Source organism: Microcebus murinus, chromosome 1 (assembly GCF_040939455.1).
Source record: "Microcebus murinus isolate Inina chromosome 1, M.murinus_Inina_mat1.0, whole genome shotgun sequence".
Lineage (NCBI taxonomy): Eukaryota > Metazoa > Chordata > Mammalia > Primates > Cheirogaleidae > Microcebus > Microcebus murinus.
Window position 1 is genome coordinate 126,093,564 of NC_134104.1, and position 22,554 is coordinate 126,116,117.

At 45.6% G+C, this 22,554-nt stretch overlaps 1 protein-coding gene across 2 annotated transcripts in view; it reads right to left on the reverse strand.

Annotated features, from left to right (window-relative positions):
• Positions 1–22,554, reverse strand: part of RFTN1 (raftlin, lipid raft linker 1) — a 199,097-nt gene that overhangs the window by 29,672 nt on the left and 146,871 nt on the right. For both annotated transcript variants that reach the window (XM_012766959.3, XM_012766960.3), the window contains exon 7: positions 12,823–12,938. In XM_012766959.3, coding sequence (XP_012622413.2) covers positions 12,823–12,938 — 116 coding nt within the window. The remainder of the gene's footprint in view (positions 1–12,822; positions 12,939–22,554) is intronic.

The following is a 22,554-nucleotide window of genomic DNA, read 5'->3' on the forward strand; positions in this document are numbered from 1 at the left end:
AGGAAGCCTGACAGTGAGGAGAAACACTGATGACCGTGGACAGGCCAGGGGATGGGCATTCGTCTTTAATGACTGCACTCCTTCCCTTGAGTTAAAGGGAATCAATCCTTCCTGCCTGAATCTCCTCCATCCGTCATGTTCTCACAGGGGCTGACACACAGTAGGAACTCAATATTTATTTCTTGAATAAATTTTTAAAAGGTCTGACTTATATAACTAAATTTTGTACATGACGTGAAATATGGATGTCTAAGAGAATAGGACAATTGAATTTATGGAAGAAAAAAGTGCAGACAGAGATTAAAAGTCAAATTCTTTCTTTCGTTATCCCACTATCCAAACTGTCAACACGTCCAGTCTTCTTGAAAGCAGGAGCTTCTAGGAGCGTCTGCTCCTTTCCAGTTCCACTCAGTTGCAAATGCCGATGACAGCCACTCGATGGCCCAGTCCCCACTTCCTAGCTGACACTCCCTCCAGACCCCAATAACCATGACTCTTGACAGTGACCTGGGTCCGTGACTCAGCCCTGGCCAATGAGACCTGGGGGAAACTCTGCTTGAGTGTTTCTGGGAAAGGTTTTACTTGCTACCTAAAAGGGACACATGGCAGGGGAAAAATGCCCCTGTTCACCACAGCTATCATCATGTCTGCAGGAGATACCTGGAACTCTGCGGCCACCTTGTGATGAGGATCAGGAGGACAGACCTGCAGACAAGCTGAGGACCAGAGCGCAGAAAGGTGGCAGCACCTGGGCCCCTGATCACATTCTTAAGCCACTGAAAAAACCGACTCTGCGACCTCTTCTGCCTTCCTCCAGACTTCCTGCTCAGTGGGATGAGATGGAAAATCTCCATCACTTAAGCCACTTTTATAGTCGGATATTCTGCCGTGGACAGTGGAAAGCATCCTCACCCATATGCACGACCACCACCCTTACTCTCTCCCCCTGGGCTTCTTTCTTCCTTTCCCCTGTTCTGGTCCACCCCTCCAAGCCACGTCACTCCAGGGCCCACTGCCCTGCTGCACGGCCCTCAGATGAAACCCCCACCACGGTGCCCTTCCACCCACTGCAAGAAGCCCAGGCTCCTGCCTCAACCACAGACTCTTCACATGCAGACGTACAGTCCAGTCTGGGGACTGGAACCCATTCCTTTCACCTTCTAGCGCTGGTGGCTGCCGGCATTCCTTGGTTTGTGGCCACATCACCCCAATCTCCAAGGCCAGTGTTCTCATGTCTCCACTAGGTCATCACAGTGCCTTCTCCTCTATGTGTGTAAAATCTCCCTCTGCCTCCCTCTTATACAGACACATGTGGCTGCATTTACAGCCCAACCAGGTAAACCAGGACAATCTTCCATCTCAAGATCCTTAACATTAATTACATCCACAAAGATCTTTTTCTCCAAATAATGTAACACAGCTTCCAGGGGTTAGGACTTGATATTTTGGGGGTGTTATTCAGCCTACCACACACACATCTGTGTACACTCCCATCTCTGTCACCTCTGGAAGGAGCCGCCTCTGGGAAAGGGGAACCAGAGAACTGAGTGACTGGACAGAAGCTAGAGGAGAATTCATTTTTTACTTTATATACTTCTGTACTACAAGAATTTTGTTTAAAATTATTATAAAACTCCCAGTAATTTTTATCCCAGTTTGCAACATAATTCATACTACTGCATGGAATTTTTATAAAACAACACACTCTGTTTTAGGCCAGGTTCACCAGAAGGAGACCCTAAGACAAGGATTTATATGCGAGTCACTTATTAAGAAAATTCGACCAGTAAAGGAGTGGGGGAAGCTGGACAAAAAAGCAGAAGCCCAGCAAGAACAGTTTTATGCTCAGAGCTGTCCCCAGCTAAGGCCAGGGAGCTGGCTTTTCACACACCCACACTTCCCATCGTTGACAAGGACTAACCCAGGGTACTGTGGCTGCAGTAGCCAGGAACAGGCTTCCTCAAGGAGGCCCAGGCGCTGGCTCCTAGGGGACAAAGCACAATGGTAAAAAGGGATCCGGGCATCTAGGAGAACACGGACATTATCCATTAAGCGTTCTAATTACGAAAAAAAATTAATAGATGTGCCTCTTCTTCTAGCCTCCTGTCCCTGCCATTTCCCGCCAGCAGGAAGCCTCCCACCCCCACCCCAATTCCCTTAACTCATCCAAATCCTGACTCAACTGTCAACACCCAGCTGGAGCTCACTGTGTCTAGAGGCCTTGGCCAGTCTCTGCTTTCTCCCAGGGCACTTCTGGGCAGCAGGACACCGTTAGCACCAAATGCCTTGCTGCTGCTTTTGTAGCAAGTCTTCTTTCCATCTGGATGCTCCTCATGGGGCAGGGCCTCAGCAAACACCCCTTTTTGTTCTTGTTCTTGGGCATCGAGGATCAGGTCACTCTCTCTGACCCTACAGAGTTTCCCAATTCCCCGAGGGTTTGCTTTTATGTAACCACTAATCTCTATCATCCTAAATTATTCTCATTCCCACAAACACAGTCTTCCACGGAGGGGTGCCAGCCCACCTCACCTCCCCCACCAGGAATCGAAGGGTTGGCTGTGGCCCAACGCCCATCCTCTCTGCATCCTGCCCCTGCTACAGTCCACAGGACGCTTCAGGACCCTCCAGTCAAGCGGCTGTTGCTAAGGAGGAAGCAGAGGGAAAATTCTGGCTGCAAAAAATAAAAGAGGGACAGCCAGCCACCCAGGGCTCTACTGCCCCAGAACAGCGTACAAGTTTCAGATCATAGGGATTGCTTGAGCTCAGGAGTTCGAGACTAGCCTGAGCAAGAGCTAGACCCCGTTTCTACTAAAAAAAATAGAAAAAAATTAGCTAGACAACTAAAAATCTATAGAGAAAAAATTAGCCAGGCATGGTGGCACATGTCTGTAGTCCCAGCTACTAGGGAGGCTGAGGCAGGAAGATTGCTTGAGCCCAGGAGTTTGAGGTTACTGCGAGCTAGGCTGAAGCCACGGCCATGACACTCTAGCCAGGGCAATAGAGTGAGACTCTGTCTCAAAAAAAAAAAAAAAAAAAAAAAAAAAGAAGTCAGGACTCGATAATCTGATAGCAGCTTTTTTGGGTCACTATTTTTAAATACAGTCTCTTCTCTATCATTCTGGGAAGGGAAATTACTTACTTGGGGATAGCAAATTGTACAAAGTATGCTTTTCTCTGTCAAGTTCCTAACAGCGGAAGAGCACTCGAGGCCCTCTCCAGAGACAAGAAGAAAAAGGATTTCAAAAGTTCAGGGGAAAGTTCAATATGGCCCTGGGGCAAGAAGTGCTCATAGGGAAGCTGGCTCCAGGCGGAAGTGTTGCCCTAAAATAAACGTTGGAGTTAGCAAACGAAACCAATGTGGCTGCAGAAATGATGAGTATGATTGACAAGGACCGAAGGGTACCTGATCCTCTAGGGATGGTGACAAGAGTGAGCCAAACCCAAAAGAGAAAGGTTAAGTCTAGAATGAGATGAGGCATATGGGCCTATGCACACACACACACAGACACACACATACACGCTCACTCCATTCAAAATTATGTTCAAAGCAAGAAGTTATATAAGGAAAGAATATGTTGAAGACAATAAAAAGTGGAATTATTCAGCTCTTATTTTACTTTCTTTTCTACAAGGAGACAAATAGAACTAAAGTCTGAGAGATTTTTGTTTTTTCCCCATTAATGGAATCACACTATTTGCATCTATATTAATCTCTTTCCCAAGAAAGAGAATTAATAGGATATCTATATATTTTTGGCTTTAGAGATTATGGGAGCTGGCAAGCCCAAAGTTTACAGGGCAGAGAAGTGCAGCAGCCTGGAAATTCTAGCAGGAGTTGATGTTACAGTCCTCTAAAGGCACAATTCCTTCCTCTTCTAGAGACCTTGGTGTTTTCTCTTAATCCCTTCAACTGATTAGATGAGGCCTGTCCACACTATGAAGAGTAATCTGCTTTACCCTCTCTACTGATCTGAATGTTAATCATATCTAACAATACCTTCATAGAAACATCTAGATTGGTGTTTGACCAAACCACCAGGTACCATGGCCTAGTGAAATTGACACATAAAATTATCATCACAGTATCATTCTGTAACTTGGATTTTTCTCTTAAAATTTCCTGTAATTCCTTCCATATGACTTTATACAGAATGACCTCATCCATAACAAGAATATGCCATCCTTTGTTTAACCCTTCCCCTAATGATGGATAGGTATGCTATTTCCTTTTTGTCTATTACTAGCAATGCTGAGATGGTATCCTCGCATGTGCCTTCTCCTGAACAAAGGCACTTGTGTCTCTAGAAGAGATAGACATGAGGTACGGAACTGCTGAGTTATGGATGGGGTGGGCACTTTAAAATTTTAATAATGTTGGAAATCTGCCCTCCAAAGCAAACCTAAAAATTTTAAATGAGCTCAAGCCTAGATGAATCACATTTTAAGGAAAAAGCGCTTAGCCATGCTATTCAGCACACAGATGTGTCACTATCAAGGTGAGGTGGGACACAAGAATTTGATAAAAGTACTGACAGAGCTGCTAGAATACATCTACAGTTATCCCCACCAACTCGCAGGGCTCACTCGTGCTGTGATTTGCTCTGGGATGGGAAAGGATGGAGTTAGAGCCTGAACGGGGTTTGTGTCCTAATTCCTTGTCCTTTCATGGGAATGATTATTCATAGGAAAATCATCCATATCACAGAAGAAAAAAAGGCAGAGAACTACTGTCTTTGGCGACTAAAGGCTATGATCTCAGAACCAATATAATTATCTCAGAGAAGAAACCATGGCAATGAAAAAAATGCCAGATGGTTTAAAAAGAACAAATACTGGCTTCCTTGCCAGAGCAGAAGGTGGTGAATTCTAGATACCATAGAAATTGATGTTACTCCCTGGCAGATCCTAGAGCAGATTCTTAAAAAGATGGTTTGGGAGCATTTGGAAACAAAAGATTGACCCCCAGAAACCTGCAGAGGTTCATGAAGAATAAATGAGAGCCAATGTGTTATATAGCACAGGATTACAGGACAGGGTCACAAGTTACAGGACAGAGTAGATTTCAGTTACAGAACTGTGTCTAGCCAAGCCTCTCATGACTGCCTTAGGGATAAATAAGATGGGGAAATGTAAGGTGGCACAACAGAGCCATCTGACGCCACTACAGAAGGGTGTGAGTTAGCGTTAGGGATTGGAGGAGAAATCCCCGCAGCATGCCACGGGACTGTGTCCTTCCTGCAGTCTGTTCAGCACTGGGACCAGTTAGGAGCCACCTTACATACAAAACCTTCAGGGAGGCAAAGTTGAGATGATCCCCAGATGTAAGATGATATAATCCTGATCAGAAATTTTTTGTTGTTGTTGAGACAGAGTTTTGCTCTGTTGTCCTCGATAAAGTGCAGCAGTATCATCACAGCTCACTGAAATCTCAAACTCCTGGGCTCAAGCAATCCTCCTGCCTCAGCCTCCCAGATAGCTGAGACTCAGGTGTACACCACCCCTCGCCTTGGCCTCCCAGGGTGCTAGGATTACAGGTGTGAGCCACAACACCCGGTCAGAAATGTCTTAATAAGCTGGGCAAATGGGCAGAAGCTAATAGGGTGAGATAAAATGGGGGTCAATTCAACAAGAGATTGAGTATGCAGATACAGATGGAGAGGAGCTGACTCCACTGAGCCACACGTGACAAAATCTGTGGGGTTGTAGAGCTGTAAAGGGCGCCCCCCAAAGCCATTCCATCTTCAGCTGTCCCAGCAGAAGCCCAAGTCCAGCTTTAGGAAGGTCAAGTCCTCACAGGTAGTAGCTGATTTCACGGATGCTCATGCCCTTCTGAACTCACTAACTGAGCACATCAAGGGTGACGCTTATGTATTCCCAGACCTGTTTATATCAGTGTTAATTTAAATGATTTACACTGGTAAACTGTAAGTGTAAAATTTTTTTTTCCTCAGAAAACTAAAGTTGAATGCTTTGAAGAGACTCAACAAAGGATAGTCATTTAAAAATAACAACTGTGGCTGAATTAGATGTGGGAGGAGGGAAGCTAGAAAAGACTAGAAAGAAATTGTGAAGACACAGAAGGATTGTGCAATCATATTACTTTGACACTTCAGAGAAACTGACACTGGGCATCGCAGATAGCACATCTTAGGTGCGGTTTATACAAGAAGGATGAAGTGGAATTCCAATCAGCAGACCCCAAACTCAAAAAGATTGGCAAATGGACATGTATTTACCTCTTTATGTTAAAATAAAATGTATAAGATATGAATATGATTTTCTTTGGTGCTCCTTTGATTTTTTAAATTAACCCACTAGTCACCATATCAACTACATCAGCTGTAAGTGCTTTTTCTACTGCCTTATGTTCAATTCTGGCACTACATTTCAAAAGCAGCACTGACGAATTAGAACATCCTCCAAGAAAGGGATGAAGATGGAGAAAGCTGATGGCTCAGGGGCACCTAGTGGTGTCCACGAACTCTGATGGGCTGTCAGGCTCAGAGAGAGGAAGAGGGTCTCTGTTTCTGTCTCGCTCTTTACCTGCTTGGTTACATAGCTTTCACTCTGTCCTTTCAAAGAATCGCCCTCTCTGCTCATACTCTACATTGCAAACTTAATGAAAGGAAACATGATTCCTATTATAAATGCACTAATGATGGACTTTTATCCTACTCACCACTTCTGCTAAATTTAGGCATGGGTTTCCAACTGAGAAGATGCAATCTTTGCATTTGACTCCACACGTTCCCTACCCACCGGTAGAGACAGAGAAAGCTGTAGGTATGGGGGCTTACTATGTGCCAGGCACTGCATTCACACTTTTAAACTTATTTTCTCTTTCAATTCTCACCAACTTTGAGCTACTTTACTGGTAGCTCCATTTGTACAATGAAAAGTAGAAAAACAAAGAGCGGGTGGTTTACTTTTCATACAGGACACACACCCAGGCCAGGCTCCGGAATCTACGCTCTCTCGGCAGCCTGCTGCAGCACTGTGTGCCGGGCTGTGGAGAGCTGGGTCGGGTTTCTGGTGAAAGCGTGCATGTGCGCACATGTGCTTGTGAGTGTGGCTGTGCACAGCACGGCTGGTGAGCAGGGCTGGAACTGGAATGGCACATTCACACACAGAGCTGAGCAACGGGCATGGGAGGCAGCAAAGGGGCAGTGTAGTCCCTACTGGGAGAAAGGAGACAGAACTGCTCAGAGCCTAAGAGGTTATGGGCTCTACAAGGCCCTACAAGGACAGTGGTTCCCAGAAAAGCAGGGTCAAAAGGAACCTGCCCAGGGCTTAAAAAGGAAAGACCTCTCCCAGAGGCCAAAAGGGTGGGGCAAGGGGGTGGAGGACGGTGTGAGAGCTGGACAAACACCCACATGCCCAGGGGCAGGATGTGCTAAAGAGGCCTGTCTGTGGGTCAGAGCCAGGGTCTGACAGAGCCTCTGCAAAACGCTGAGTCGTGGGCAAACTTGTCCTGGTCTGGACACTGCTGGGCTATGCAGGTGACTCTAAGGCAGGGATTCTCAAAGTGTGGCCTCCACACCAGCAGCACCAGCTCACTCAAAAATGCATTAGAAATACAAATTATTGGGCCCATCTCAGACCCACTGTTATAGATTAAATGTTTTATATCCTCTCCAAATAAATATACTGAAGTTCTAAGCCCTAGTGTGGCTATATTTGGAGATAGGGTCTCTGAAAAAGTAATTAAGGGTAAATGGAGGTGTGAGGGTGGGGCCCTGATCTGATAGGATTAGTGTCCTTATAAGAAGAGGCACCAGATTGCTGCGCACTCTCTCTCTGCTTCCCGCCCCCACCCCCAAGCACTAAGTGCACACATGCTCGGAGGAAAGGCCATGCAAGGACGTAGTCTGAAGGAAGCCATCTGCAAGCCAGGAAGAGAGCCCTCACCAGAAACCACTCCTTGCCAGTCCGTTGACCTAGGACTTTTCAGCCTCCAAAACTGTGAGGAAATCAATGTTTGTTGTTTAAGCCACCCAGGTGGTGGTATTTTGTTATGGCAGACTAAGACACCTAACGAATGGGAAACTTTGGAGGTATAGTTTATCTGTGTTTCCAGCTCTTCAGATGATTCTGATACAGGCTCAGTTTTAGAAATGATCTACCTTGAGCTGGACCAACAGGCCTTTAACACAATTCAGAAAGCATTTACTAGAGTGCCATGGAGGACAAAGATGAATATTCCTAGGTCAAACTCACAACGGTGGGAGAGAGGTAGACAAATAAATAACAATGATACTGCTAGGCGCAGTGTCTCATGCCCATAATCCTAGCACTCTGGGAGGCCCAAGTGGGAGAATCACTTGAGCTCAGGAGTTCCAGACCTACCCGAGCAAAAGCATGACACCATCTTTACTAAAAATAGAAAAATTAGCCAAGCATTGTGGCATGTGTCTGTAGGCCCAGCTACTCAGGAGGCTGAGGCAAGACGATCCCTTGAGCTCAGGAGTTTGAGATTGTGGTGAGCTACAATGATGTCACTGCATTCTACCCAGGGCAACAGAGTGAGGGTCTGTCTCAAAAAAAATTAATAAATAAATACAACAAATAAATAGCAATGATAGAGTACAGAAGGAGCCATGACAGCTTTTGCATAGACAGATATAGGAACACAAAAGAGGGGTCTTTGACCCTGTAGGAGGTGATCTATGAGCTGACCCCTAAAGGCTGCCTTCACAGCTGTAAGGAGGAAGAGAAACCCACAAACCAAGGGGTACAGTTTGCTCAGAAGAAATCTCCCCTCCTTTTACCCTTGGGAGATGACAATCTCAGAAGCTGTCTTAGCCTGAATACATGGAGCAGAAATTTAAGACAGCACTGGGCAGTGAGCCCTGAGGTCCTCAGGATGCCTAGGTTCCCTCTTTTGACATAATTCTGTCACCCAGGCCTTGTCTGGACCTATGATGGGAGTGGCAGCCTCAACAACCTCAGAAAGGAAATGCCCTCAGGGTCATTATTCCATTGTATTGGTGAATAGCATCTGGCTTCCTTCTACCCAGACTAATCTTCTCAAATAGTAGCTTGACCACAATTGGTTTTCTCTTGACTATGCCTCTTCTTTTTTGACAACACAGCCAGGCTGAGAATTTTCCAAATTGTTAAGTTCTGCTTCCCTTTGATTACAAACTTCATCTTCAATATGTTTCTCTCTTCTCATGTTTTATTATAAACAGTCAAGAGAAACCATGCTGCACCCTGGACACTTTCTTAGAGATTTCATCCAGCAAATATCCTGTTCCATCCCTCTTACGTTCTGCCCTCCACAAAGCCTTAGGACACAATACAGCCAAGTTCTTTTCCACTTTGTTTAACAAGGATGGCCTTTCCTCCAGTTTCCCATAGCTTGTTCCTCATTTCCATCTGAAACCTCATCAGAATGGCCTTTACTTCCCTAATTCTACCCACATTAAAACGTGACCACTTAGATAATCTCTGAGAAGGCTGAAGCTCCCTCTTCAGCGCCCTCACCAGAATCGCCTTAACACTTCATCACAGCAATCTAGGCTTTTCCTAGCATGCATCCCCCAAACTCTACCAGCCTCTGCCATGACCCAGTTCCACAGCTGCTTCCACATTTCCAGGTATTTGTTAGAGCAACAGCCCACTTCTCTGTACCCATTTCTGTCTCAGTCTGTTCCTGCTGCTATAACAAAATACTATATACTGGGCAATTAATAAATAATAGAAATTTATTTCTCATAGTTCTGGAGGCTGGGAAGTTCAAGATCAAGGCACCAACAGATCTGGTGTCTGGTGAGGCGTCCTCATAGATGGTGCCATCTAGGTGTCCTCACATGGAGGGAGGGATGGAAGGGGACAAATGCTATGTCCTCACATGGCAAAAGGCAGGAAGGCAAAAGGGGGAGGCAGCTCTCTGAAGCCTTGTTCAGAAGGGCATTAATCCCATGTGTGCAGGCAGAGCCTTCACAGTCTCATCACCACCCAAGGGCCCCACTCTTTAAGATCATCACCTTGGGGTACAGTTCCAACATGTTGGAAGGACACAAACATTCAAACCATAGTAGAGGCTGGTGCTGCTGAAGGTAGAAGTCTACTACTGTGGGAAATTTGGGGATGTGCCAGAAACATCAGACAGGAGAGCAAGTCAGAAGACCTGTGCAGGGAAACCTGGTGAACAACATCAAAACCATCAATCCTCTTGTCATCACAGTCATGGGAGTTAAGAAAATCTGTTTCCGCCTAACTGGATATCAGCCACACCTTTATATTATAATGTTGAAATGTGATGAAACAAAGGCCCATCCAGGGTATGATGGTAAATGCTTACAACTGGCTCTCCAGGCAAAAGAAAACTCAATTTCTCCTGCTTGCCAATTTCCATGGCGTAAATTCTTCCATCATGGTCAGTTTCAAACTATCAACCTGCTGTTGCTGAACATGGAGTTGGGGAGAGACGCACAGAACCAGCTGTGTAAGTGCCACACGCTGCTGGGCCCATCACAGGTCTTTAAAACCCTATTTCCAAGGATTGCTGGGGAATAGTGAAAGCAGCATTCCTAAAGGGGGGGGCTCCCCAAACTAATATCATCAAATAATTTAGTGTAGACAAATAAGAAGTCAAGAGGAAAAAAGGTCAAACATCTGAGAAGGAAATAAAATTGACAAATAAACCTACTGGAAGCCAATCTGCATATCCAAGAAAAGTTTTGGAATACAGATAATCCCAATCTAACTTCTTAACCCATAACATTGACCTCTTCATGAATTTAAAAGAGGACTGTGTCCTTATTTTAGTTTGTAACTTTGTCTGCCTCCCACAAACACTTTTAAAAGGATGCATTCACTTCAGCTGCCCATCAAGAACACAGTAGTTTAAAAGGCTGAAGAAAGACAAAGCACTGGGGTACTTCTCCCCTCACCTGTCTCTCCAAATAACGTCTGGTCACAGATACGTGGTGAGACTGGCACATCAGTACACTGGTTCTTAGAGGGAGTGAGTGTCGGAATTCCTGCAGGGCTTGCTAAAACACAGCTTGCTGGGCCTCACCCCAGAGCTTCCGATTCAGCAGATCCCGAGAATCTGCATTCCCAAAAATTTCCCAGTGATCCTGATGCTGCCGGTCCTGGAACCACACTCTGAGAACCACTTTTTAAAGACTGTTTTTGGACCCCTGCCATCAAGTCATCTTTTTTGAGGAAACCACAAAGCCCTCCCTTAACAACCATTATAACGTGCAGACAGCAGGAATTTTACACAGTCTCCAGGGCCTGCCAATCACGCCGCACAGGCACATGTTTTGGGGTGCAGCCAGCCATGCATCGCTACTGTTAATAGCCAAATGTCACAGCGTAAACTGAAAGCCGAAGCACACGGGCTGCTCGGTCCTTACCATCTTAAACCTGCTACTCCTGGTATTTTGTATGTCACCACCACACATGGTAGGCTGGATGAACTGCTCATGGGACACTGGAGGAAGTTTAGGGCCTTGAAAGGTGACGTGACCTGCTCACTTCGGGCTCTGCTTTCCAGTGAGGGGCATGGAGGCTGGAGAGGCCCTTGAGCACCAGGGTCGCTCGGCAGTAACTTGTGGAGCCTCACTGCAAACCAGCTACCACCTGTTCCTCACTTCCCTTACTACATACACCCTCAGGACTTCTGGCCCCATACTAACTGGGCCTGGATGCTTTGCCTTTCTTCTGATTACTCTAGCTTCTCTGAGCACTCTGCTGCCGTAGACTTGCAAGCAGCTATTTCCTACCACTGCTCAGATACAGGCATGCCTCTCCACGATTCATGCTTGCTCCCAACGGCTGCAGCTTCCAAGCAGAGTAACAGTGTCCTTGGGGTGTCTGACATCCCCCCCCCAACACACACACACTGCAACCAGGCCAGGGACTGCCTCAAGGCTGTGGTTCTGGCAGGCACAAGGCTGTAGCAAGCACTAGCTGTCTGGTGTGAGGGGTCCCCACATGCCTAAGGAAGAGCTGCAGCCCCCTGTCTTGCTCCAGCCTAGAGAGCCCAGATGGGTTCGGGCCTCACAGCAACACCAATCTTGTGTTCTTCCAGGGCGTTCAGAAATCAGTCCTCTATATCCAAACAGCTCCTCCGTTTCATCCCAGACACTGTGTGTACCAGACACTAGTCTAAAAGTCCATGCCTCCATAGTTAGAGAACTGTCTTCAAGGTACACACCAGTGAATCTTAGCAATAAATCAGCTCCTTCAGAGTCCCAGCAGAACGTGGCTTGAGGAATTCCCCTGCCTACACCAATTTGGTAGCCTCATGGGTTAAACATTTCTCCAATACATCCTTCAGCACTTAATGTGTAACCTTGGACCAGGAATCTAACCTCTCTGTGCCTCAGTTTCCTCAGGTGTATAACAGAGACGATAACAGTACTTACCTCACATGATCATTGTGAAGATTAAGCGAGCTCATGTGCATAAATCTCTTTGAAGGATTGCTGGCGGAGGGAGCCATGGGGTCTGGCTCCAATAATGAAGTTGCTTTGATTACTACAGAGGCCACAAACTATGCGGCCTCATTTATGTCACTTAGAGTTTTCGGTTATATGCAAATTGATGAAAGACAACTCTCTTTCCACTGAACGGCTGCATACATACAATGTGTTCTTCCTGCAGAAAGGGAAAAGGACCCACCCCTACCTGGGGGTGGAAAAGATGGGCATGAAGGGACTAAGGGGGTCCTTGTAGGGGCTACCAGGACAACTCCCCTTCCAAAGAAAGCCTCAGCTGAGCAACAGCCCCACGGCTGGATGGAGCAAGCGGATAAAACAATCGCTGTCCAAACAAAAGAAGAAGAGCTGCCAACCCCATACTTACTTCCAGGACCGTCCATTGTTCGACAACAATAGCATCATAGCCCTGTATGGTTTTGCTATCTTCTGTGGAAACGGCTTCAAAGATGAATACTCCATCTGTCAAGCCATGTAAGGAATCTGCAGAAAAAGAAAAGGATGGGGGGGGGGGTGTGTAAACCGTCTGTGGCAGAAGCCTTTTATAAGCAGCAAACATTTTCACTGCATTCATTAATAATCCCAATCAGAACATCTTTTCAGCATGTTAATTAAAGAAGGCACACACAGCCATAGAGTCTAGCCCCATCAGAATGAATGAGACTAATTTACCTCGCGGTTTTGAATAATATCCTTGATTTTATGAGCCCAAATTTCATTGTTAGCAATCACCATTTGATTTCACGCGTTTACCTTCCTTTTCATGCTCCAGCATCAGGATGCACTGGGGAGAACTTATCCAGGGTGAAGCACAGTCATTTAGAGACAGGTTTTAGAAGGAAACTATATTTAGGTGAGAGATATTTTTTATTTAAGGGGGGACAGATGTAACACACCAGATCTGAGCTTGTCAGATGCATGCTACGTACATGATTCTTGGAAGGTCGCATGATGTGGGCTGCTGTCCAGACATTTTAGGCAGCTCTTTTCAAAAGGTGGAATTGGGCGAGGGGGAATTTCCCCAAATGGTTGACCACTGGCAGTGTTTCCTTTGGCACTGCTCCAGTCTGAGCTCTGTACAATTCAACAAGTGTACATGAAATGTACAGCGTGATCAAGAACTGTCTTAGGCAGTGAGGGTATAAAGAAAAATACAACAGGGTCCTTGTCCATGCAGAAATCACTAAGGGAGGTACCTTTTGCCCTTTTTTGGTGCATGGCTTCTCAATGCCCTGGATTCATCTCCATAAGAAATTGCAGGAGTGAGGACGGGCTCAGAAGGTGGGTCCAGGCTCTATCACAAAAAGTGAAATGACCCTTTCAGAGCCCTGGTCACTCATCTGTGAAATGGGGTTATGGATGGACAATCCCTCCTGGTCCCTGGATTCTATTCTATAAACACCACTCAATCATACTGTTAGGAATCAAATTATGTCCTCCCAAAATTCATATGTTGAATCTCTGACCCCCCCAGGTGACTGCATTTAGAGACAGAGCCTTTTGGGAGGTACTAAGGTAAATGAGGTCTTTAACTAGGATGGGGTGGGGCCCTAAATGCAATAGACCGGCGTCCTTACAAGAAGAGGAAGAGAAACCAGAGTGTTCTCAGTATCTCTTCCTGTGTGTGCAAAAAGGAAAAGCCATGTGAGGACATGGTGAGAAGGTAGCTATCTGCAAGCCAGGAAGAGAGCCCTCACCAGAAACCAAATTGCTGGCACCTTGATCATGGACTTCTAGCTTCCAGAAGTGAAGGAAAATAAATGTCTATTGTTTAATAGATATTTACGGTATGTCATTAGGGCAGTCCTACCAAACTAACACCCATACAAAGCCCATTTCAATCATATGTTCTTTTAAAAGGACAATTTTTAATAGGACAAATCCATAATAATGTGACCTTTTTTCCCAAAGGGAGGGAAAGGGGACACATTCAGAAAGTCCTCTGAATCATGTTGGAGTTCCTGGAACTGCCAGTAATTTCCAGAAGTCACACACACAAAAAAAGAAACAAAATTAAAAGGTCATCAACATGAGAAAATTATTTGTAGCAACAAAAATAAAAGGCTAAGCTTAACATTCTTTATATATAAAAAGCTTTTTCAAATCAATAGTTGAAAATACTAAAACACTATTAGAAACAGAGGACATGAACTAGCAATTAATTAATTCTTTCACTCTTTCTTTCTTCATGGCCAGTAAATATTGAAAAAAAAAATTCAACCTCTCTTTTGCTTAGCAAGCTGGCAAATTTGAAAAGCAAATTCTGGCTGTTGGTAAAGGTATGGTTGTATGGCAAAGTTCACAGTGCTTAAGGGAATTTTAATTGTACTGTCTTTCTAAAGAGCAACTTAACGTCTCACGAGTTTGCCACAAAAAGTTCATCCTCTTTGACCCAGAAATCCTACCTCTTTTGGTCTATCCTGAGGTAATAACCACCAATGCCATTTACAAGCATTACTCATAAAATTACTTAAAAACCTAAACAATCTAAACGGTCAGCAATCCAAATACTCAAACATAGAAAAATAGTTAAATAAATGCAGGGGCTTCTGTACTATTAAATACTATACTGTCCTCCCAAAAATACCATTGGGTATTTAATAATTCAGCAAAATGCTTTAGGTATAATAGTATGGGGGAAAATCAGGATACAAAACTGCCATATGAATTACAAAATTCATTACTTTTTTTAATTAAAAAATATTAAAAAGGTTTAGACAAACTTTAAGGAAACACACAAAATGCTAGAAAGAGTTGTAAGTGGTGGAATTAAGTATACTTTGAATTTTCTTTTTTATTCTTTTCTGCAAGAGTTAATGCAGGCATAACAGACAAAAAAGAATTTTCCTTTTCTCTCTTCTACAAGACTCTTGAAGGCAGAAGTGGAATCAATGAATTTTAGAAACCATGGGGAGACAATCTGAGTACAATCTAAATAGAACCTTCCTTAGTGCAGTCTAAAAATGCAAGGCGGGGTGTCAGAAGGGGGAGTGACCTGCTACTGGACACGCTCAAGCTCACACTGAACACCGCTCAGCCACTTGCGACTACTGGGCGCCTATCACGTGCCAAGTACGCTCACAGTCACTGGAAGTCCCGCAAGCAGCAAGACAAAGTTGCTGCCACCATGGAGCTCACAGGACAGCAGTGGGGGAAGTAATAACACAATGTCAGAGGTGATAAGCCCTGCAAAATACAAAGGGGCCCAGGGAGAGAGTGAAGGTGGAGGCGGTGGCTACTTTTGAAAGGCACGTTCAGAATAGAGGTCCCCACACCTTGAGTAGAGACATGAATGAACTAAGCAAGCAAGGGACATGGATTTGCAGGTCTCAGAATTCCAGGCAGAGGGCACAGGTGCTTAGACATGCAGAGTGAGTGAGAAGCAGCCAAGGACCAGATAAGCAGCAGAGTCGTGATGGAAGAAGTCAAGACTGACCTGACCTATGGGGAGACCAGCTGCTTAGGGGCCGATTGATGCATGTGACTTGCTAGGCCAATGGGATATTAGCAGCTGTGGTGTAAGCAGAGGCTGGACAAGCACCTGTAAGGTGGAGCTTGACCTTGTCAAAAAGAGCTTGATCTCATCTGTCTCTGCCACCACTGTGACAGGACATGCCCCAGCTGGCCAGTTGGTTCTGGGAAGATGGAAGACACTTGGGTGTCCCAGTGGAGCCCCGCTGAGACTCGCTGACCATCAGATCTCTGAGGGAGCCCAGCTGAGACCAGCAGGGCTGCCTCAATAGAGCTGCTCCAGTCAACCCCAAAATCTGTCAGAATAAATTATTACAGTTTTAAGCCAATTAATTCTGGAGTGGTTTGTTACACAGCATTACTGTGACAATAGCTAACTGATACAATGCCCAACCCAGATGTAGGAAACATGAGAGCAGAGTACTTTGCTTAGCCTTGGGATATTCCTGATTATTCCGAAATGACTGAGGAGCCTGAACAGTTCGACAAAGCACAGCTGTGAAGGTAGTAAGCACAGCAGCCTTGTCCTGATATTACCCAGTGACAATAATATTCCATTTCAAGTGAGATCCCTGTGGGTGAACCAGTAACACGCTCCAGTTCTTACCTGCTTCCTACCCTGAGAGTCTGTAAGCAAACGGCCTCCCGAGGGTGCTAAGCCTGCCTCTCTCATCTGCTCTGCTGAGAAGTTTCCCCCATGTGCTTGCTCAATGGCCTCCTAAGACACATGCTACACAAGTGACCAGGGAAAAGCCGCTGCTCTTCAGCTGAACCACACCTCAGGTACTCTGGGGTTTAGGACAAGCATGGGCTGGAGCCCAGCTCACTTTTGAAGTTCTGGCTAACAGTCCAGGGCTCTGTGTGGAGCCCCAGTCACCATAGGGGCTTTCCCAAGTCCTGCTCAAGATTATCAAGACCAGAAGACACTCAATGATTCCTTCAGGATATGTCAACACAGCACACACTTCCTCAAGGTTTCTCCAAAAATATGTTACCTCCAATTTCCAATGCATCTACCTACAGATCTCCTCAATAGAAAACATCTAAGCCCCTTAAATATGCCTACCATGTGCTCTAAATACTAAGGTGTCTAACTTGACATGCATACTATGATGGTACTGGCCTGCCAACAGCACCGTACAGCAGAGCTGGGGTCCAGAAGGGGGAAGGAGACCCTTGCAGCCCACCCAGACCTTCTCTCCACTGCTTCCTGGCTCCCCTTCTTCCTCCTGAGTCACAGGCCAGGGAGGAGGGCTATCTGATCAGGGGGAGAGCTAGGCTGCCGTGAGGGGCACGAAGTAGGAACACACCCAGGCTTACTCACCACCCACCTCACCCACTGCTTGCCTCCTGCCTCTCAGGCCGCTGCTCTGCTATTCTGGATCCAGAGTGCTGATTCACTCCCTTAACCACAAAGCAAGTTCAGAATGGCTGTCAAAATCTGGTCATCTGTAATAGCAAAAAGTCAATGAACCACAGAGAGCAGACAGCTGGGTTTTTAGAGAGCCTCTTGTTTTGACGGTCTCATCCACTCTCTGTCTCCTCATTACCTTCATGGCTCAGCATCACTATAATGTGCACCGAGCTGGGTATAAATAGGTCTATCTTAGAGTGGAGACTCCCCATGTAAAAAGGTTAAACTGCCCTCCATCTATGGAAAACATTCCATTATCACTGCATTTTTTATTAAAGTAAAGATGCTTCCCTACTGTGCACAAAAAGCCATTTGCCCTGGTGTTGTATAAATATTTGATGCCCGTCATCTGGCAAAAGGCCATCTTAATATTCCAAGCTTATGATTTACAAGAAGGATGTGGGAAAAGGAAATGTGTCATATTATCTCAAGCGGTAGATTGTACGAAGTAACTACTCTTCTCCAGCAGCCTCTGAGACTCTGTCTAATGGGTCAGGCACAGTAGCTCACACCTATGATCCTGGCACTCTTGGAGGCCGAGGTGGGAGAATCGCTTGAGGTCAGGAGTTCCACACTAGTCTGAGCAAGAATGAGACCTTGTCTCTACAAAACATACAAAAAATTAGCTGGGCATGGTGGTGCACACCTGTAGTCTCAGCTACTTAGGAGGCTGAGGCAGGAGGATCACTTGAGCTCACGAGTTTGAGGTTGCTGTGAGCTAGGCTGCTCAGCTGATGCCATGGTACTCTAGCCTGGTAAACAGAACAAGACCCTGTCTATCACAACCTCTGTGGAAAGTAATATGGAGATACCTCAAAGAGCTAAAAGTAAAGGTAGAACTGCCATTTGATCCAGCAATCCCATTACTGGGTACCTACCCAAAGGAAAAAAAGACATTCTATAAAAAAGACATCTGCACTAGAATGTTTATAGCAGCACAATTCACAATTGCAAAGATGTGGAAACAACCCAAGTGCCCATCAATATATGAGTGGATTAATAAAATGTGGTATATGTATACCATGGAGGTCTACTCAGCCACAAAAAACAACGGTGATCTAGCACCTCCTATATTATCCTGGATAGAGCTGGAGCCCATTGTACTAAGTGAAATATCACCAGAATGGAAAACAAGCACCACGTGTACTCACCATCAAATTGGTATTAACTGATCAACACTTAAGCACACATATAGTAGTAACATTCATCAGGTGTCAGGCAGGTGGGAGGGAGGAGGAGGGGATGGGTATATTCACACCTAATGGGTGAGGTGTGCACCATCTGGGGGATGGAGATGCTTGAAACTCTGACTTGGGCAGTGTGAAAGCAATATATGTAACCTAAACTTTTGTACCCCTGTAATATGCTGAAAAAAAAAAGACTCTGTCTATCCAGCTAAACTTCAGGCTAAGCCCTGTGTTACCATTCTCCTCCAAAGTCTAGCCTGAATGTGCATGCCATGACAAGTGGTCAATGTATTTGGACTATTTCTGCAGGATTAAAACAAATGTTATTGTTCTCTTAACAAGCTAGATTGGACTAACTGGTCCACCCTGGAGTAGCTGGCGTAACAGACTCCCTTGGCTCTCTGAGGGCCCCTTCTCTCCATCAAAGGTTGCACTGTGCTGTCATCGCCACCTTGATTCCAGGAATGGCTATGGCCAACTGCATACCAACATGTGAGCCCACTGCAAATGTAGTCACTGTTCAACCAATGCCAGAGAACAGTGCCATGCTGCTTCTCGACCACACTGCAGCAAACTTGCTTTATTAACCAAAGAATGAGCAAGCCCACTGCCTTCTCTTTCTTCCTGCACCCTTGCTGCTGCTCTGGGCCGGCCTACCTTCCTACATACTCAATTTGAAGTGCTAAATGATCTAGAGAAGATACTGGTCCTCTTCAGTTAGAGAAGGGTTAGCCTGCAAGTTTCAGTTTCATTTAACTGACCAGAGGGGAAGAAACATTATGATTCGGTGTTTGCTAGACATGAGGCACTCTGCCAGGCACAGTTCATGGTTTCTCATCGAATCTTCCCCCAAATTCTGCAAGAGTCATGATTCCCTTTTAGCGGATAAGAAAATGAAGGCTGCAAAAGTTAAATAAACTGTCCATGTTCATGTCCACATTCAAATGCAAGGGCCAAACTAGATCTGAAATGTGGTTTGTTTGGTTCCAAAGCCTACACTGTTTCAATAACAAACATTTATTGAGCTACTACTACGATGGGCCAGACACTGTCTGAGCAGCAGGGGTGGGTGATAAACAAGCCAGGTTTCTATCCTCTCTGACCACTGCACCACCCTCTCTCTGCCTTGATGTTCAGGCTGAGACTTCAGTGGGGTCTTAATGAGATGGCCTTATGGCTTCTGTTTAGAGATAAATGTGTGCAGATGCCATGCCTTCCTATACAGGGAAAAATGAAAAAATATGCTTCTAAATAGCTAAGTCTATATATTGACACAGTGAAATAGTATAGAGCAATGGAAGGAACCTATCTGCACTTGTAAGTAAAAATATGGATGTATCTCACAAACACACTGAGTGAAAGAAGCCAAATATACACAAGCATATACTCAATTTATGTGATGTTCAAAACTTATCCGTGGTGTGTCAAGTTGGGACTGTGGTTACCCCTGGGGGAGAGAGACAGAGAGGGGCAGGAGGGGGCTTCTAGAGGACTGGTATGTTCTATTTCTTGATCTGGGTGTTATTACATGGCTGTGCTCGCTATATAAAAATCCACCGAGCTATACCCTCATGATCTGTACAATTCGCTGTGTGTGTGCTCAACTGCAATAAAAAGTTTATTTAAAGATGTGCTATGGATACATGAGAAAGTGCATTTAATGGCATATGTGAGATCTACCCCCTACATTATTAAGTGGCTTTTTGAAAGAGAACTCCTGCCTGTCACCGCCAAGCCAGACATTCCTGGAGACGGGTGGTGTTCCAAGGGAGTGGCTGTTAGACACCCCGGGGACTACTTCATTCTGGTTGCTTTTCCAGTCTCCCCACCCCCAACAAATCTGCAGGTTCCTCGTGGTACACACCCCAATCAGCCCCTCCCCCCAACACCACCGGCATTACTGAGCATCATCCAGGAACCTTTCCAGGTCACCTTCTGTATACAGGCCCAGGGATGCAAAAGTACAGAATGTACAACCTGCCAGGGGGGTTACAAAAATATGTGTATAAAATATCTATCCCTACAGATATATTCTATTTGAACTATGTACATGCTTTTTACAAATGTATTTTGTAAACATAAGGTAATGAAGGATATGCTAAGTGTGATGCAAATGCCAAGTGTTATTTGGATTTAGATGCAGCTGGGGCATCAGGCAAAGTCCCAAGGAAGACAATCTTTTAAGAGAGTACGAATGGACACACATCTGGGTACAGCATGACCTCTATATGATGCAAGATGTAGAATACAACATCACCTGGAATGTATTCTATTCGTAATTCTTAGTTTATAAAGGCCTTAATGTGCACCATCTGGGGGATGGTCATGATGGAGACTTTTGGGGGGAGGGGGGGAAATGGGCATTTATTGAAACCTTAAAATCTGTACTCCCATAATATGGTGAAATAAAAAAAAAAAAAAAAGAACTAACTTCCAGCTCATAGGAAACAGAGGCTAGATACTAAGATCAATGGCACCATGAGTCACTGACCAGATAATCTATAACACAAGACACTGCAGGGTGAGACGCTAGGTTCCTTCCAAGCCATCAGGGGCAGAAAAAAGGACTCTTGCAGGCAAAAAGAGAAGTGAGGACATGGTCACCATGAGCAGTGTGGGTTGCTCTAGTGGATTCTGGTTTGGACAATCAGCTGCAAAGGACATTTTTGAAACAAAGAGTGGGAGGACTGCCAGGGTAGAAGAGGGCAAGGACAGGCCGAGGGCAGGAGGAGGGCTGGGGAGGGCAGGAAAAGACAGGGGTCGGGGGAGGTCAGAGCAGGGCGAGATGGAGGCAGCCTCAGCATCGTGGCTGATGAGGGCAGCAGGGCTTCTCAGGCCCAGAAGGCCTTGTAGAGAAACCGGCCACTTCGCTGGGTCTTCACTGGTGGGCAGCCAGCCCACAGACCTTACCCCTGCCTCCTGGTCCCCACCTGACTGCTTCTCCACAGCCAGCTCCGGGGAGCCTCTCCTCCTGGTCTTCCTTTCCCGCCCTCTAGAAATGCAGGCCCTGGCTAATGTGTTCCTGAGTGCCTGCCTGCTCTGCCGTGTGGTCCCTGGAGTCATTCGTGCTTGTAACTGGGTCCTGTCACCTCCCCAGGGTGACCTTGGAGCCCTCCTCTCCCCATCCAGAGAGCCACCAAGGCCCTGGTGGGGGCCACTACTCTCACCAATACAGTCACTTCTTTCTTCTCCTCTCCTGCCCTCCTCACATTCCTTTTCTCTACTCATGCCTTTCTTTCTTCCTGCCACTCTCTTGCCACTCACCAGCTGGTAACTTTGACAATGACATGATGTCTCTGTGCCTCAGTTTCTGCAGCTATCACACAGGGATAATAACAGTACCTGCTTCACTGGGTTGTTGTGAGGATGAGATGAGTTGCTTTGTCTGAACTGCTGAGATCAGCACCAAGACTAAATAACTGCAAGGTGTCCACGGTCCTCACCGTGCCTCTCTGCCCAAGGTGCCCAGTCCTTCGAGGCCCAGTGAACGACCCCAAGGAGAGGAGCCCTGGATACGACAAGCAGGAGCCCAAATGTGAGGACTGTGTGAGTCCTTCCATGTCCCGGTGGGTAAAACCTCAAAAACAGAAGCTGGAGTTTTCACTGGATAATTCGAGCTGAAACATCACCTTATTTATGGGACAAAGTTCTCAGGAGTTTTATGACTCTGTGGAAAATATTTTGCAGCCCAAATATCTATTTAAGAGTCGTAACTGGTGCTTTTCCAGATGGCAAACAGCTTAAAGATGTTCTTCTAGCTCTGCCAGGTTTATTTGTAAGGACACTAATTATCTCATTAGAAATAGGTTCCTTTTATGATTATGATTAGCCTGTTTTTTTTTTTTTTAATTCTGGGAAAAGCACATACGCATATTACATCCCTGGCCAATGGAAACATTGGGCTTTTCCAGAGCAGAAACTCCCTAACCCAGCAAGCACTGCTCCCAAGCTGCACTCTCCCTCCCAACAGAAACATATAGGGTAAAATCGCATTTAAAATCACAGTGGGTTTCAATTAGTTTTGTTC